The following is a 14,673-nucleotide window of genomic DNA, read 5'->3' on the forward strand; positions in this document are numbered from 1 at the left end:
GTAAAAGCCTATTTAAATATCAATTTGCAATAAACAATATATATTCCATGGCTTCTTTAAGAGTTGTCAGTGTTTTCCAGGTCACTCTGGACTCCCTGCAGCTTTTTGTCACCAGACAACGGAGTAAAAAAAATGTCATAGATTGGAGTGAGTGCCTCACACTGTCTTTGTGCTTCAAAAATGTGCTCCAAAGGAGTGGTGTCATCACAAAGAGCAGTTTCCATATATGATTTTTTTTACTATATTTTACCTATTATTATATCATTTTTAATTAATTCACTTATTCATCATCCGTTGCGTTTCATTAAGTTCTTGAAGGTATCTGTCCTTACGTATTTCTTGTACAGGTAGTGTGTGTAGGCGTGTGGGGATGGGCGTGCGGGAGCTGTGTGTGTGTGTTAAAGCAGTGTATCTGGGTCACTTTATAACCTCCATTGCTGCTATCCCTGTCTTTCCTTTAGTACTGGCCTGCAGGTTGATTTCCTAGCCGCCTTTTATCTAAACCCTGATCAGGTGTCATTTTTGTCTGTGACTCTGTGGTCGCAGTGCCCTCCAGAGGAGTGATAGTTCAACTGCAGTGTCACGAATCCTTCAGGACAGTGAGAACACCTGAGAAAAGAATGGCATGAATTAGACCCTCCAGCAAGTTGAAGCTGATGCAGATGAAATCTTTCTGTAATTTTTTTAGAATGATATATTTGATGACAATTTTATATCATCATAGATGGGAAATGTTTGGTACAACACAAAGGGTGTTTTTAGGGCATTGTTCCAACAATGCCTTTGTTTTACCATGAAGTCCAGATTTGTGGACTGCAAGACTGATTGTTCTCTTGTTGACATATTATTTACCTGAATCTCAATCTCTGCAACTTCTTGGCTGCTTCTCTGAATAATGGTTTTCTTGCCTGGCCTATTAGTTTACAATGAATATTTTTTAGCTTTTTATCTTTGCACTTGTACCAAAGTCTTGTCATTGAACATTGCTCTATTAGATGGTTAAAGCTTGTAATCTTGTCTGTAATCTAAGTCTGCTTAAAACTGATGTTCGTTCAACTAATATCCTTTAGCTAGGTCATACTGAGGTTAAATTATTCACAAATGGACTCTATTTACTAATTGGGTAGCTACGGAAGGTAATTGGTTGCAGTGGCTTTACATGTATCAGAATAAAGGAGATTGGAGACAAGTGTCTGACACATTTTTTCCTAATTAGATTTGCAAAAACCTTTTAAAATCATCCATCCGTCTTCTTCCAATGCACAATTATGCACTACTTTGACTTGGGTCTTTCACATAGAGTTCTATGAAGTCCTAAAAACTAAAACCCGTGTAGTTCTAATGTGACAAAATATGTAAAATATATTTTGCAAGGCAATGTAAGAACCAAAAAATAAATAAATATAAAAACATCACATCTAGCTGATTGCAGTTATTCATGTTAAAACTGCTCTGATGTTTAAATGTATGAAGCAATTACATGTATTCTGGAATTGCTGTCTTGTAATTACAGCAATTGTGAACAATTTAAGTAATTTCAAGCACTGAGCAACAAGCTTGGTTCAAAGGGGAGCTTTTCTTCTGAACAGCTGGGGAACAGCTCAGACTGTTTAAAATACTTTAAATGTACAAAATGGAAAGGAGCTGCTAATGTTCGAGACATGATGGCTGTCACTAAAGATCATGAAATGTGTGTCTAAAGGTCGTGTAAAGCTATTGAGGAGTCTTTAAAACTCTTACTATGCTCCCATTTTGGGATGGTAAGATAGATCTGTGGAAAAAGACAAGCATTTTAGAGAGAAATATGATGTGGAGTCTGGGGGAGTTGAATTTTAAGCAGAGGACTTTTAGAAGGACAATTAACTAGAGCATCCATTCAAAATCACAAATCAATGGCTGAAAAGAACAAATGAATTGCCTTAAATATGCTCAAAATGAGCCCACTTTCAAATCGTTGAAATTTAGAACTGGGGAAAAGAATCCTGTGCAAAATAAAAAGAAACGGCACACATTGGAACAGAAGAGAGGCAAAAACTTAATGCCGGTTCTGTTTTTATATCACAATAATAACACTATAATAACATTGTATGTTTTGTTTCACTGTCTGATAGCCATTGTTATTGTTAAAATATTTCTTAGAGTTTGCCTTCTCTCTGTGAGGTTGTGTTTCACCCTTAGGAATTACTACTAGAGCCAGTAAAGCATGTAATTAAAATATTCATATCATACAGTAGCTTGACAATAGGGGGAGCCAGTGCTACTTACTGAAGAAAATGTGTATCCAGCAGTTGTTTAGGTTGGAGGAGGAAGTGGTAGATGAATACAGTTGAAACATGATATTTACATACACTATATGAAAAGCCACATTCTCTGTCTGACATTAAATCAAACTGAATTTTTCCTCTTTTAGATTTGATACAATTGCCAAAATTATTTCTATTTTCTAATTTCCAGTATTATATCGAACATATTTTTATTTTTTCTTCAAATTCAGAAATGTACATACATTAGGAATACCAACAGGATTACCAATCTTTTTGCTACATAACATTGCCTCAAAATGTTACCAACAAGATGGTTTAAAGCAAATGAACCTCTTAATATGCAGCATTAAAATACCATTATAAATGTTAAATGTCCCGCTACATGCAATGACTCACTCATAAACGCATTCACACACTATGAAAGAGAACTCCAAATAAGTATAGTTTCTTAAAGAATCTAAGTTTGATGTAGGTGCAGTGAGGATTGCATTAAATAGCTGTTCCAATTGTTCAACGAGGAATTGATTTGTCTTAAGTAAAGATTAGCTCTGTAATGGGATTGGAAATGCCAATAACAAATCTATTAATGCTCTGGCAAAGAAAGAGTCTATGCCACTGCTGTACGCAAATTGAGTCAGGCACATACTCACACAGGCCTTATTGTTTCATTTTAGTTAAATCATCCCAAATCATTCACACTTAAATGCACCTAACAGCAGTCTGGGCTGATTAGTTTCCACTACAAAGTAATCGATAACCTCTTCTCAATTGCAACACAGTGTCCCGTTTCATGTTCAGCTCTAGAAATAGTAAATATGTAAGATATTAACAAAAACATTGTATAACTCGAGATTTGTTAATACTGTTTAGATATACCCATTGTCATCTCCAGTGATCCATTCTTTGAACTCACTGTTTGTTTCATAAAATTGCTTTGCTTTAATAAATACTTGTGGGATTAGCTCTAGTGTCAATTTAGGTTGTGAAAATGTTGTATAAATGCTTTTGTTTTTGTTTTGTTACAAAGCCTTTCCTGCAGTAAGATTACTCCAGTCCTAACATACAGATTCTAAGATGTGATTCTGTTTTCTTTCCATCCCAGAAGTGTCTCTAAATCCAAGCACCAGTTAAAGATTGTTTGACCTGGCAGTCTGTATCTTCCCTCTTTCAGCTTAAATAAACAAAAGACAGAAAAAGCTCATAGTGCTCTTTGGAGAGAACATTCCAGTGCTTGTTGAAGAAAAATCACCTTCCATTCCAGATCTGCTTCTTTCTGCCTCTATAAAGAGTGTGCAGATGCAGCCACCTCAGAGCATTTTCTTCTGCTTTCTGTTTTTTTTTTTTAGTCGACGTTCTTGATCATGTGCAATTATCCCAAATACAGTGTGTGACAAAGATGGAGTTGTCATGTGGTATTTTGGAGGGTGCGCTTGTTTGATCCTCCTCCATGTTTGCAGATAAAAGTCTATGAATCACTGACTGGAATCTCTTAATGATCTCAACTGCTCCAATCTTTCCTCCTCCCTTTTTTATTTGTGAATGCTACCACATGCGCTCCTTTCATTAAGTCTTCAAGCTTTCTTCATGCTGAGCGACTGAAAATTGATGACCTTGAAGTAAATGCAAGAATGTGACTCAGGCAGAGACATGTTTGCCTTTTGCACTGTACAATTCATAGGCGTCATGTTCATGATTTTTATCCACTCTGTTCTGTCCACTGAGGCCAGTTAGTATAAATTTTTGTTCTTCATTTGTTACCTCCTTTCCAGTTTTCCCAGACAATTCCCATTTACATATCTAAATGAAGACCGTATGGGAAGGGAGCGGTGGATTTGGTTGCATAGTTTGAGTTACTTTGGAGCTCCCTGTCCTATTTTGGCACAAGAGGGGATTCTTGTACGAGTGTGTGGTACAGTGTAAGTGGTGAATTATTCAGAACAACTTCCTAGGCATGCTCCTGTTAAATGGATTTTGCACACACATCTGCAAAAGGCTTAGCTGACACACTAGCCTGTATTTAAATTAGTTTAAGTTTACATTGCAGGATTGGGCAATGCCCCTACAGATTAATATTCTGGAGACCTCACCCTGCTTACCTCTCCTCCTCTTATCATGTACTATGGCTTCCTTGGGATCCAACAAAAATGAGATTGTGGTAAGTTACAGATGCACTTAACCACCCCCTCAGATGAACAGCTGGCCTTATCAGCTGTCTGACAGCTTGGAGTTTGAGAAAAATTGATCCAAAGGTCGAAATTGCCACTTGAGACTCCAACACCAATCTCTTCCTGATTCAAAGTCAGAACAAGAGTTAAGAAGCAGTCAGAAATTTATGGAAAAGCCTCTTTTCAACAAGTCAGGAAACTGAACAAAACTGTTTTTGGTAAAGTGACTGTCAGGAACAATGAAGACATGGTAGAACAAGAAAACCAGTCTGGGGCTTCAGTTGTAGCCACTAATCAACAAGTTCATTAATCATGTTCAGGCACAACAAGAGTTAGACTTTAGGTTAAACTGACAGAAATGAGTTTAACCTACCTGTGTACAGACAGCTCTGTACTGTCTGTACACAGCTTAGTATATAGATGAGAAAAAAGATTAAATATTTTTGTCAAAATCCTGAACACTACAAAGAAGATTTATTTTTTATTTTTCCACATTTTATTTATGCTTTAACATGAGGTACAATGTAAAGGCAATGCAATAGTTATATACTGTAGTTAACAGTGTACCTTTAACACACAAATATATTTGGGCTAGAACAAACCCAATTATACCCACATACTGTATATACACCTACACAAATACATAAAATGGATCAAGTCAGAGTAAACATACTGCGTTAGCGGACAGAAACAGATACATCAAAAGATAAATAAATAAAATAAAAAGGACCACGGTACTAAATATGTGTAAATCTCTTTCCCTCAACCCATACAAACACACACTCGAAAACAAAAGAGAAAAAAAAAAGAATAAAAAAAATTAAAAAATCAGGTGCCAGGGGATACTTCTGTCAATATATTAGTCAAACTTAACTCAAGAAAGAAGATGACATGAAAAAGAGATGTTGATAAGAATAATAAACGTCAGCTACATACGTACCACCTTATCAGTCTGGAATATTAGGGAAATTAATCTTTCTAAGGGTTCTTAACAAGGGGCTCCACAAACCCAACAATCTCATAGAAGAGCCTCTTAAAGTAATAAGTATTTTCTCAAGTTTAATGAAATACAGTGTATGTCAAAGCCAATGGATATATGATGAAGGTTGAGGCGACTTCCATTTTATTATAATCACTCCCCTTGCCAAAAAAAGTCAAGAAAGCCAAAGAGGATTTCTGAAAAGAGGACAGGGTGGACTGTGGAGGTGCAACTCCAAACAAAGCAGTCAAGGGGTCAAGCTCCAATTTCTTGTCAAAAATGTCCGACAGAATAGAAAAACTTTGGACCAATAGTTAGAAAGCTGAGGACAAAGCCAGATAGTGTGGATCAAATTGGCTGGAGAATGCTGGCATCTATCACAGGCAGGAGAAACGTTGTTGTAAAACTTGGCCAGACGTGCTTTGTTATAATAAGTGCGATATACAAGTTTGCATTGAATTAGATTTTGTCTGACACAAATACAGGACTTATCCACTAATGTCAGGATTAGTGTCCAAAGATCCTCTGAAATGGCCTGTCCAAGGTCTTCCTCCCAAAGTGATCTTAAGGAATTCAGGGTTTGTGGGCGTAGAAGCGTGATTTGATTGTAAATAAAAGATATGGCCCCTTTCAATTTGACAGTATTTTTTAGAAAAATGTCTAAAGGTGAATCTTTGGGAAGGTTGGGAAAATTTGAACGGGTAGAGCGGACAAAGCTGCGCACTTGCAAGTATCTAAAAAAGTTAAAAGCTAAAAAATGATGGCGTGGGATATCAAACTTCTCAGAGATTTGTTGGAATGAGGCAAAAGTATTATCAATATACATATCATGAGAAGTTGAAATTCCTATTCTCCGCCATGACAGGAAGATACCATCTTTGAGAGACGGCGGAAAGGTATGATTTGAAGCTATAGGGGCACAGACAGAAAGAGATTGCAAGCCAAAATGCCATCTAAATTGCATCCACAGCCTTAAGGATGCATCAGCTATTTTATTAGAAGTATAAGGTTTAGTTGAGGACTGTAATAATGAATGTACTAAGGCTGCCAAGGACACAAGTTTTACAGAGTTGGCCTCCATAACAAGTCAAGCTGGAGAAGAAGGGCTATCTGACTAGAGCCAATATCCAATATTAGACCAAAAAGTCTAATATTTGAAGCCCAATAATAATATCTAAAATTTGGCAAGACCATCCCCCCAAGCCTTTTAGATCTTTGTAAGTATTGAGTGCATATACGAGGGTCCTTCCCATTCCAGAGAAATTTGGTAATTATACTATCGAGTTTGCTAAAAAAGGACAGTGAAAGAAAAATAGGGATGCACTGAAATAGGTAGGAAAAACATGAAAGGATGTTCATTTTGTTCGAGTTAACCCGAGCAACCAACGAGAGGCCAAGCATCGACCAACGATCAAAGTCCTCCTTAACATGCAATAATAAAGGGGAAAAGTTACAAAGAAGATTTATAATGAAAATAATGCTCATATCTAGTTTTGTGATTTGTTATAAGCTGAGTGAGCAATCTGATTTTCAAAGGACTTAAAGAATAAATAAAGACCATGAAAAATGTTCTCCTGTCTTGCATTTTTTTCCCCAAACATGGAAGATTTGTGCAAATTGTTTACTTATTTACCTTTATCAGAGGTGGTGAAGATAAAACATTTCTGAGGATTGGTGTTTACAACCAAAATTGTAGACACCATTTCTCAGTTTTTTATAAACACCAGGATTGTTGACACCAAAATTGTGATTGGTGTTTACAAAATCTTGTAAACACCAATCACAATTTTGGCTGATAAAGTACTTTGCAAAAGTATTCGTATCATTTGAACTTGTTCTGCTGTATATTTCCCTGGTGGTTGGTGGCCATAGAAGATGTAGTGGAGAAAAAACAACAACTTCACAATTAAAAAATGTGGGGCATTAGTAAGCCTTGGCTTTTAAAGCCAAATATTCTACCTGGGGCTACAAGCTATACACTGTCCAAAAAAAAAACAACAAAAAAAAAGATTTCAGAAGAGCACTTTTTTGTTCAGTAGGAAAAGGAAAGGTTGTCTAGCACCTCCTAGTTTCTATCTGTGCACATCTCTTTAAACCTGAAACACCAACTTTATCAACTTTATATTTTCTTCCACAGCTCATGCCCACACATTGACTAGAAGTGATAAAAACTAAAATTTAGAGTCCCAACTGATTTATATCTTATATCAGCTACCCAATGTGGTGTAGTCTCATTCTAGAACAGCGCCCAGGGTGGTGAGCCATATTGGCAATACTATATTAATTGCCTGCTGTTCATTGGAAAATCAGCACATAACCCTCCCATCCCCGATGTCTCGGTCCCATTTCTGTCAGTAACTGTCCATTTATAGAGCTGGAGTTTGTTTTTACGCCTCCGAACCGGGTCAGCTTCTCTTGCTTCTTCATGCGGAGTTTCCTTTTTCCACATGGAGACCGCGGCGGGAGGAGGACGATCTGGGTGAACCACCGGGCTCCAACATGAGGGGTGATGTGTGGACGGACGGACGTGGTTGTGAAACTAATTAGTTCGTGACGTGGGCGAATTGCAGCAAATGCCCAACTATACGTGAAGGAGATTGCAGCCAGGACGCACCGAGTGAGGCAGATTTGGGGTGGGAAGGAGGGAGAAGGTAGTGGGGAGAAGGGAGGGAGAAAAAAAAATCTGAAGCAGGTTAGTCGGATGGATACGAGGGGACAGAGAGCAGGGGGCCGAGTGTGAAGGGTCCCATCAAGAGGTCTGGAGTCTGCACCGAACCAGCTTCAGGGATGTAGTCGAAGCGGTCTGGAGCTCAGCCCATCCGAGCTCATCATCATGAAGAAACACTCCGCCAGGGTTGCCCCGCTGTCCGCCTGCAACAGTCCGGTGCTCACCCTCACCAAAGTGGAAGGTAGGGACAGTCTTTGCCCATTCAGAGCGCGTCCGCACAGCGGGACTCCGGGACTCCGACCACCGCTTTATCTCACAAAACCGCAACTAACAGGCAGGAACGGGGTTAAAAAAGGGCTTATCATTAAAAAAAAAAAAAAAAAAAAAGTCAACAAAAAAAATCAGACTGCGACTAAGATATAAAGGCTTTAAATCAACTTTGCACTCTTCCAGCATTTGGACGTCTGAACATTTTAAAAACGAAATTAGTCCAAGTCACAAGCTATTTTTCCAGACGCTTGTGTTGGTGTGATGTGCTAAAAACCCTGCACGTCCTCAGGGAGCGTTTTAAGTTGTTATTGCAGCAGGGATTCCCTCTCATTCTCCCCACCCTTCATCCATCCCTTCCTGCAAGTGTAAGGCGAATACAGAAGAATATAACGGCAGAGCAGCTGGAATGCTAGCATAGATCTTTTGCCTCTTTTTCATGAAATTTACTGAAAAGAGGTTCAATCTAACAGTGTTTTGATGCTGTGATTTGCTGGGACCAGAGAGCCGTACCTCACTTATACATCATCTGATTTTCTCTCCTGACTCATGCTTGTGCAATGATGCAGCCTTTTAAAAATTTCAGCTCAGGGTTTTTGCCTGAGCTGAAAGCAAAAAAAAGTTGAGTGGCTGCTGATTTCACAGTGCCGTTAACTGAAGTGTTCTGGGTCATGTTTTATTAAACACATCCGGATTAATATGGTGCATATTGTACTATTATTTATTTAGAAAAGTAGGGGCAAAAGAAATTAAGCACAAAAAATACAGAGGCAGGTAACTTCTGAAGGATTTGCTCTGAAAGGTTGTTGCTTTGGGAATGACCTTTAATTTTGTACTGCAGTCCTGCTAATGTTGCATTTGATTGCTTGTCTATATACTTTGCAGATTATGCAAGTACTTTTTAAAAATTATTTGTCAAGCAGTTTGCATATCATCTTTCTTTCTAAGATCAGCTCCTGGAGTTACAGAGCAACCACAGCAAAAAGCCTGCATTTTTAAAGGGGGGGAGTATTGTACAGAATTGACTTTTTTGAGCTTTACATCATGTTATAATGTTATTCCCTCATCAAAAACATACATGGAGTGTTGTTTTGATTCCATCATGCATGTTAGAGGAATCCCTGAATCTCCAACAGCAGCCATTGAGGGGTGTCTAAACATTTGCTCTTACAAAGCGCTGCCTATTTCCACAAAGCACCTCCTTGGAGTTGCGTTCTCTGGCCGAGCTTCTGCCTCACAGTTTGGTAACCTTGCCTCATCTGATTAACTGGACTCTCAGCCACAGAGATTTTAGAAGATATTCAGTATCTTGCTACAGGCATCAAATGGCCTGTGCGCCCTCAAGAAGTGCAGTGTTTCTGTCCCTTCTTGTAAACTTGCTTTTCATGTGCTCCGTCACCTTCACCTCTTCTTCCTGGATAAAAATAGGATGTTGCTTGTTCATACTTCTTCTAAACTCTATAGCATCGTATTTTGTCTAGTTCACATTCCAGATGAAGAGACCGTTCCCACATGAAATGACCCAGTGGTCCATCTCTGATCCATGGGTTGTCTGAGTATTTCTGTAGATGACAGGATTTAGAGTTACCAGATGCACCCATGTGGTGCATCTTGTCATGATTGCAAAATTTCTGGGGTTTTTTTTTGTTTGTTTGCTTGTTTGTGATAATGTCCCTGAGACTTTAGTCCCCTTGTCACATGTTGTTTGTGCTGTTTTCAAATGAACAATCCTTTATTAGTTTGGAATCTGTTTGACCACAAAATATATCTTATGTTACTTTAAATAAATTCAGGCATTAAGACTTAAACTTCTACCACGAGCCACGCAGAGAACAAAGCAAGCATGTGGAAGGAGATTCCAGTGAGATTATGAATCAAAAACAACTTTTTGCCTACATTTAATATACATGGGTAAGAAGCTGTGTGATAGAAAACTAACTGCACTGCGTTCGAATCACACATGAAAAGGATGGTTTACTTAAGCAGGAAAAGGCAAGTTAGTCAGTGTTAGATGCAAAGATGGGTGGACCTAACACAAGGCAGTGCTAAAAAAAAAATCTGCTAAAATTATCTACAAAATACATATATGTTATACACAAACCATGTAGACAGTACTGTGTATCATCTTTTTATCTCTTTACCCCTATAATGCAGGTATTTTGTCCTGTTTGATGACTAATAAACATCATTTCTCACCTCTCTGTCTGCACTCACTGTGTTCAAGAGCTGCAGTGTTGGGGTCTCGATCCGGAAATGTCTGACTGCTTTATTCATAATAAATGACCAGCTGCAAGAATATGAATAAGGAATTCTCACGCAGTTTTAGATGCACACTGCAGAAAATTAACTAATAAAATGCCTGAGCTGTTTACACCATATTCCCCACTTCCAGTATCTTTGAGGAACCTGCAGAATAATCACAACTGCTGAATTCTCAGCTTATTACTGCAAAATTTAATTTATTTTCAGGACAACTGAGATATTAGGCTACAGTTCGACAAGCTCCTTCGAACAGAATTTCCAAAAGTAAACCGAAAGTGACCAAAAAGAGAGGCGAAAGACACATTTGGGAACATTTATTTAGGGTGATACTGTATTGTAAACCAGCGAGAGGAGATGTGAACATTCAGCAGCTGCTTTGAAGGAGACAGGAATCACAGGGGGCCATAGCAGATCAACACTCAGCCTGTCAGAGTCTCACTGTTGCTTATGTAACACCAGTTTTTAAAAAAAAAACTCTCTGTTCTCCTCACTAACAACTTGCACCCAGCTGACAAAAAGTTCCTGTTTTTGCAATTTGGGGTGTACAGTGGACTCCTTTTTATTTATTTATTTTTTGTCTCCAGTTAGCATCCCCACAGGTTTATATAAAATATGTTCCACAAGATTTGTGGACGTGGAACGAAAGCCAGGGGTCTAATTGGCTGTTTTTCAAATTCAGACACAAAATTATAGCTTCCCCAATAATGTCAGTAATCCTCATAAGCTCCATGGATCCAGTCACATTGTGTACTTTTAGGGAGCGTCTGAAACAGACACAGATCAATGCTGACACCAGCCTTGGTGGAAACTCATCTTGAAGACAGTAGCAAAACAATTCAGAGAGATCCATTCTGGGTATATGCTGACATTTTCTCTCGCCCTGGGTTTGATTCAGTGACATCGTCTGAAATAGTTACTGCCTCCTCTGTGTGCTCTGACAAATTCAATGGCCGGGAGGTGGGGAAGGTGATTATCGATTTCTCTTTAAATGAAAGAGTGTCCTTGGGGAGTGTGTGTGTTGTTCCTGTGTTGCTAGAACAAGGGGTAAGAAGTTCATATCAGTCCCTTTAATCTCCATAACTTCATTATACAAGCTTTGAAAGAGAGCAGGCATCTAATAAAGGTGATTCAGCGTTCATGAGTCCCTGAGGATGATGGCCATATTTCACCAGCTGCTGTTCTGTCTCAAGGGTCTGGTGTGTTTTTAGCATGAATTACTGTTTATAGTCAGATTGAAGCAAAGTCAAGCAGATGATAGGGACAATCATAATTTCACTGCAGCAAACTTACCAATTTTTAAAATTATCTTGATTTATTGCATGACGGATATTGTTACTAGTTTAATTAGCCTAAATTCTAAACTATGAAGATATTTTGATCAACCCTAAAACATAAATGACATCATTATTTCTGCAAGTTTATTTGCATGGAAGAATGCTTCTAGGCTTGGTATGAATAGAACAACTTCAATATGGAGATGACGTTTCATCTTTCAAAACACGTTATTAGCATCCATACATATTGAAGAAGTATCACAAATATTAGCAGCAAATGCTTTCATTTTGAAGGTTTCTTTTAGAAACACCTTTAAATAGTTTATTCTTCCAGTCCTTTTGCCTTTTGCCTTTTGAGTGTGACTGAAGTTGAATTTGAAGGTAGTCGGTGAAGTAGAAAGGAGACTTCTTGTTACAAGTTTAATTTTAAAAGCCAGTGGAACAGGCCCGTTTTGCTTGATAAGCATGGAATAAATTCACAATGACAGAACTTCTAACCTTTTTTGGGAGGCCAAGCTTTTGCATTTGTTAATCAAATGCAGAATCAGTGCAGATAATTGGAATAGGAGCAAAACATTTTAATTAATTTGTCATTTATTTGAAGTTTATTGTAAAAATTGCTTGTGATCAGAGTTGTATTCGCTACTGCGGGTAAAATGTGAACCACTTATAATCATCAAGCAGAGTCTCACTTCAAAAACATTCAAATGTCCCTTTTAACTCAAGTTGATTTTGTTCTTGTGTTTTCACTAGACTTTAGGTTGAAAGAAGAGTAAAACCATTCCTTGTGAGTCACACACCCGCAGTGTTAGCCTATCCATTATTTTAACGAGGATGTTGTGGCCAATCTTTTAAATATTGATTTGCCATGCAGTGTACTGGGCCTTTTGCCAGTCTATTAAAGTTCAGGGCCTTCCACAGTAATTCACTCCTCTAAGGAACTGCAGGAGAGAGGATTGAATGGGTCAAAGCAGGTAGTGTTGATGTTTTGGGGTTTTTATGGAGGGCTAAATACAAATAGATCTTTATGCTATTTTTAGGTTGTTTCTTGTACTAAAATGCAGAGACTCACACAAACTTGAGCGAGTTCACCTTTCACACACAAGTGAGTCTTCAAGGAGACTCAACATCGACCATGGTCGTCTGCAGACAGGGCCGGCCCAAGCCTTCATGGGGCCCTAAGCAAAATGTGGACTGGCTACAATCAGCAGCCCGATCATTAGATCATTCACACACCTGCTATAAACATATTGCTTCTTTGGCAGTGCTGTTTACATTATATACAGTACAGACCAAAAGTTTGGACACACCTTTTAATCCAATGAGTTTCCTTTATTTTCATGACTATTGACATTGTAGATTCACACTGAAGGCATCAAAACTACGAATAACACATGTGGAAATATGCACTAAACAAAAAAGTGTAAAACAACTGAAAATACCCCTTATATTCTAGTTTCTTCAAAGTAGCAACCTTTCGCTGTGATTACTGCTTTGCACGCACTCTGCATTTTCTTGATGAGCTTCAAGAGGTCGTCACCTGAAATGGTTTTCACTTCATAGGTGTGCCCTGTCAGATTAATAAGTTGGATTTCTTGCCTTATAAATAGTCATGAAAATAAAGAAAACCCATTGAATTAGAAAGGTGTGTCCAAACTTTTGGTCTGTACTGTACCTGTATAATAGGATACATTTATTAGCCAACTAATTTATCAACCAGTTGATTTCTGGGTGCCGATTTCCTTAATTTTTGGGGATCGTGATCGGCCGATACTTACATGTGAAGCCCATCTTATCCCCTAATCTTATCTTCGTCAGCAAAGGTTTAAAAATCGGCCTCTTTCCTCTTCTGCTCTACAGTGAGAGGTGTGACTGACAGACCGGCCCACCAGGTCAGGTCTGAACATTTGCAGTTAACAATATTCACCCCTGTACATATCAGCCAAAATCAAAATCGGCAGGTCAGGCTTTTTAAAGATCGGTAACCAGGGATCGGCCAGAAAACTGCAATCAGAGCAGCCCAACTTAAGATGGAATACATACACACATATTCATGACGTTCTTTGATTAAATAATTTTTTTTAAGTGTTACTCCAATAGCTAAACCTTTAATTTATACCAGGTGAGTCTTTCTCCCCTAAGAATGTGGATTGGTACTGGACTGATTCTGAGTCTTCAAATGATTTTAACAGAAGTTTCCCATAACTTAGCAACAGCAACAAACAAAAGGCTTGCTGCTGCTCTTAGAGGAAGTTGCTTCGCCGTCCTTCGAGGCTGAAGGAGAAAGTGATCCAGACTGAAGTCTAGGGGGATCAGTAACACTTGTCCCTCCCTTGTCTGTCCTCTGGGGCCTTTGTCCCCGCAGCCCACGCGGTCAAGCCTATCAGCTGTTTGACGCAGCAGGGTGTGTTTTTAGCTCCTGTTATATGGAGTCAGACAGGCTTGTCAGAAGATCTTGCTTTGTTGTGTTGAACGGGCTCTTACTGACAGGATGGCCTGACCCAGCTGTCAGAGCCAAGTTTCACAGATCACTTCTGTCTGTCAGAGTCAGATATTACAAAGACAGTGACTGATGTCTGCCGGACTGCCTCTGCTGTGGTAAAACTATGACTCTTATGTGTAGTCTTAACCTAACAAACATTTCACACTCAGACTCGTCTTTCACTCTGTGCTTGTCCTCACCCTCAGAAATGACAAACCTCGTAGGTCAAGCGGGGACGGAAGGATATTTTTTTTGTTATTGATTTATTGACTGATGCTGCGTGACAAAGATCAAGAAAAAAATGGCCTGAGT

General features: G+C 38.7%; 1 protein-coding gene across 3 annotated transcripts in view; it reads left to right on the plus strand.

Annotated features, from left to right (window-relative positions):
* The window catches only part of slc35f3b (solute carrier family 35 member F3b), a 54,505-nt gene that overhangs the window by 20,108 nt on the left and 19,724 nt on the right, over positions 1-14,673 (plus strand). The window contains exon 1 of one of the 3 annotated variants that reach the window (XM_032553093.1): positions 7,730-8,317. The exons of the other annotated variants lie outside the window; for them this stretch is intronic. Coding sequence (XP_032408984.1) covers positions 8,242-8,317 — 76 coding nt within the window. The 5' untranslated portion in view covers positions 7,730-8,241. Of the gene's footprint in view, positions 1-7,729; positions 8,318-14,673 lie in introns of those variants that run through there. 3 annotated transcript variants of the gene reach the window in all.

This window comes from Xiphophorus hellerii, chromosome 22 (genome assembly GCF_003331165.1).
Source record: "Xiphophorus hellerii strain 12219 chromosome 22, Xiphophorus_hellerii-4.1, whole genome shotgun sequence".
In the NCBI taxonomy this organism is placed as follows: Eukaryota; Metazoa; Chordata; class Actinopteri; order Cyprinodontiformes; family Poeciliidae; genus Xiphophorus; species Xiphophorus hellerii.